Source organism: Haematobia irritans, chromosome 3, assembly GCF_050003625.1.
Source record: "Haematobia irritans isolate KBUSLIRL chromosome 3, ASM5000362v1, whole genome shotgun sequence".
Taxonomy (NCBI): Eukaryota; Metazoa; Arthropoda; class Insecta; order Diptera; family Muscidae; genus Haematobia; species Haematobia irritans.
In genome coordinates, this window is record NC_134399.1 from 92,630,939 (window position 1) to 92,633,668 (window position 2,730).

General features: G+C 40.9%; 1 protein-coding gene across 1 annotated transcript; it reads right to left on the bottom strand.

The window, feature by feature from the left end:
* Positions 1-523: 523 nt before the first annotated feature.
* On the bottom strand, positions 524-2,522 carry LOC142231072 (uncharacterized). Its single transcript, XM_075301692.1, has 3 exons — positions 2,511-2,522; positions 2,101-2,447; positions 524-1,886 (listed from the first exon to the last, which is right to left on the bottom strand). Exons 1-3 carry the CDS (start codon positions 2,520-2,522, stop codon positions 524-526), a joined length of 1,722 nt encoding a protein of 573 aa, XP_075157807.1.
* Positions 2,523-2,730: the final 208 nt, after the last annotated feature.

A 2,730-nucleotide genomic window follows, 5' to 3' on the forward strand; every position in this document is an offset into this window, starting at 1 on the left:
CTCTACGAGCATTTAGTTAAGAAAGAATGAAGTTGGAAAAGATGAATACATGAACTAATAAAAAAAAAAAAAATTGCTCAATTTGAAAATGAAACTGACATCGCATTTTATATTTATTTTGATATTAAAATATTGTATGTAATGTCTATGTATTAATGAATTTCAATTACAACATAGCTGGATGTTGCAAGGCGGGCGGAATGTTTAAGTTCAAATTCGTAAGGTCAAAATTTATTCGTTAGATGGGGACTTAAAATCTTGTAAAATGACAATTTCCCCCTCGTTAGAAAATGTACCCTAAGCTCTGGATGCAGCTCTGTGCTTTCAGCACAATTCGTTACATTTTTCTAACGAGTCGCGCCATCACTGTCTTGCGGCATCTAAGCTTTTGTTATTATTCGTTTCTGGATTACGTCCGTCCAACGATTGTTTTGTAAAAGGTAAATAATAATCTCCCAAAAAGTCAATAAAATTACGTTTTATTGAAACATCATTGAAAAGAAAAACTAAATCCCTTGTGTTTTTATTTATTTTTATTTTTCGGTGCTACGCAATCATTGTGGTGCATCGGCCGGGAATTTAAACAAGCCTCAATTCTCGAAAGAACAGTCGAAAACTCTTCAAATGTAAATTTGAATCCTGATGCATGTTTCCTAAAATGCGTCTTGAAGCTTTTGACAGCAGCTTCCCAGAGACCACCCATATGTGGCGCCCCGGCAGGGATAAACTGCCAGGAAAGCTGCTGAAACTGGTATGCGGAACACACCTTATCACGTCCTTCTTTAAAAACACATCTCAAATCCTTTTCCATTTCGCGTGAAGCGCCTACAAAATTTGTACCATTATCCGAAAAAATGGTCTTGGGACAACCGCGTCGAGATATAAATCTGTGAAAAGCGGCCAGAAACGTTGTCGTAGACAAGTCTGATGTGGCTTCCAAGTGTATGGCCTTCGTCGAAAAGCATACAAAAACGCAAACATAACCCTTTGTTATCTTACATGCGCGCCCTATAAATGACTTAATTTCGAAAGGCCCCGCAAAATCAACGCCAGTCGTAGTAAACGGTCTGGTAAGTACAGTTCTCTCCGGTGGGAGAGCCGCCATGATCTGCGTACAAGACTTCTTCCTATCCAACAGACACCGTTTACACCGGTTAATAGTCGATCTAATCAAAGATGTTAAACGAGGAATCCAATACTCAATCCGAATAAGACGTAGAACCAACTGGTTCCCTCCGTGAATAGATATGTCGTGAACATATTTCACTAGTAACCTAGCGAATCTACTATTATACGGCACTATAATTGGATGTCGCTCACTATACGACAGGGTAGGACACCTACTCAAACGACCATTCAACCTCATAACCCCCTCCTCATCCAGGAATGGATTCAATGACAACAACGAGCTCCTGGAACCTAACGGTTTCTTTTCCCTCAAACAATAGTACTCATCTGGATAATGAGCCCTTTGAGAAAGAACAGCTAGACGTAATCTCACTGCCTTTAATTCGGTTGCCGTCAACGTCGTGCCGTGATACACATTTCGACTAGCATGTGAATAATGGGTCCTGTGATAAAACCTAAATATATATGCGATGACTCGTAGAGCCCTATCTAACGAAGAAAACCTCTCTAAAATGTCCTCGTAGTTCGTAAAAAATGATGCGTGAGTCCTGACCGCCCGTACCTCAACGTCAGTCTCAAGAGGGGTGAAATCATTTATATCCCACTGAGAACTATCTGAGCAGAGCCACTCTGGTCCATGCCACCAAAGCGACGAAACCGCCAACTCTGCAGGCGACACTCCGCGACTTCCCAAGTCGGCCGGATTGTCCTCAGAGCGAACATGGTACCAATTCTGTCCCCCAGTATTCTCCTGAATCCTACATACGCGATTCGCAACGAAAGTAGACCACGTAGATGGCGTCTTTCGAAGCCAAGAGCGGACGATCGTAGAATCCGTCCAACAATAAACACGTCGAAATTCAATATCTAACTCCCTGGCTATAGACTTGTAAAGTTCTGAGGCCAAAACTGCCCCACAAAGCTCCAAACGTGGCAAAGATATAGATTTGATGGGGGCTACCTTAGTCTTACAAGATAGCAAATGGGTGAAGATTTGTCCCTGCGGCGTAACCACACGAACACCCCAATTGTGATGGCTTAACACAAAGGCAAATTGTGGCTAATGCTTTTTCGTCCTCTGTTAGGAATGCTGGCTTGTCCGCTGCATCACCCTCCTTCACTGCGCCACTAACTATTTTCCATTGTCCATTATGGATTAGCACACTGCGCATTTGGATAACCCATGTATCATAGTTATCCCCATCGAGCTTATCGATTTGATACAGAGAACTCATTTTTTCACAATTTAATCCAGTTTTCGCGGTCTGGGCACATAACCTGTTAAATACGATCTTTATTCGTTGACATTCACTTACAGACTAAAACAAACATAACAAGATAAATTCATGATTATTCTACATTCATATAAATGGTTACTTTACGAATGCATACATGTTGTATGAGTACATTTCAAGGTTGCCATCTTCAACAGAAAAACTTCTTTTGCCCATATCTCCTTAAATATGCGTTCTAGAGCGAAAAGGACTTTAATTCGTGACCACCCCCAAAAAATTGAAAAATCCACCCAAAACCTAAAAAATTGAAATTTTTATATGAAAAACTTCTTTTGCCCATATCTCCTTAAATATGCGTCCTAGAGCG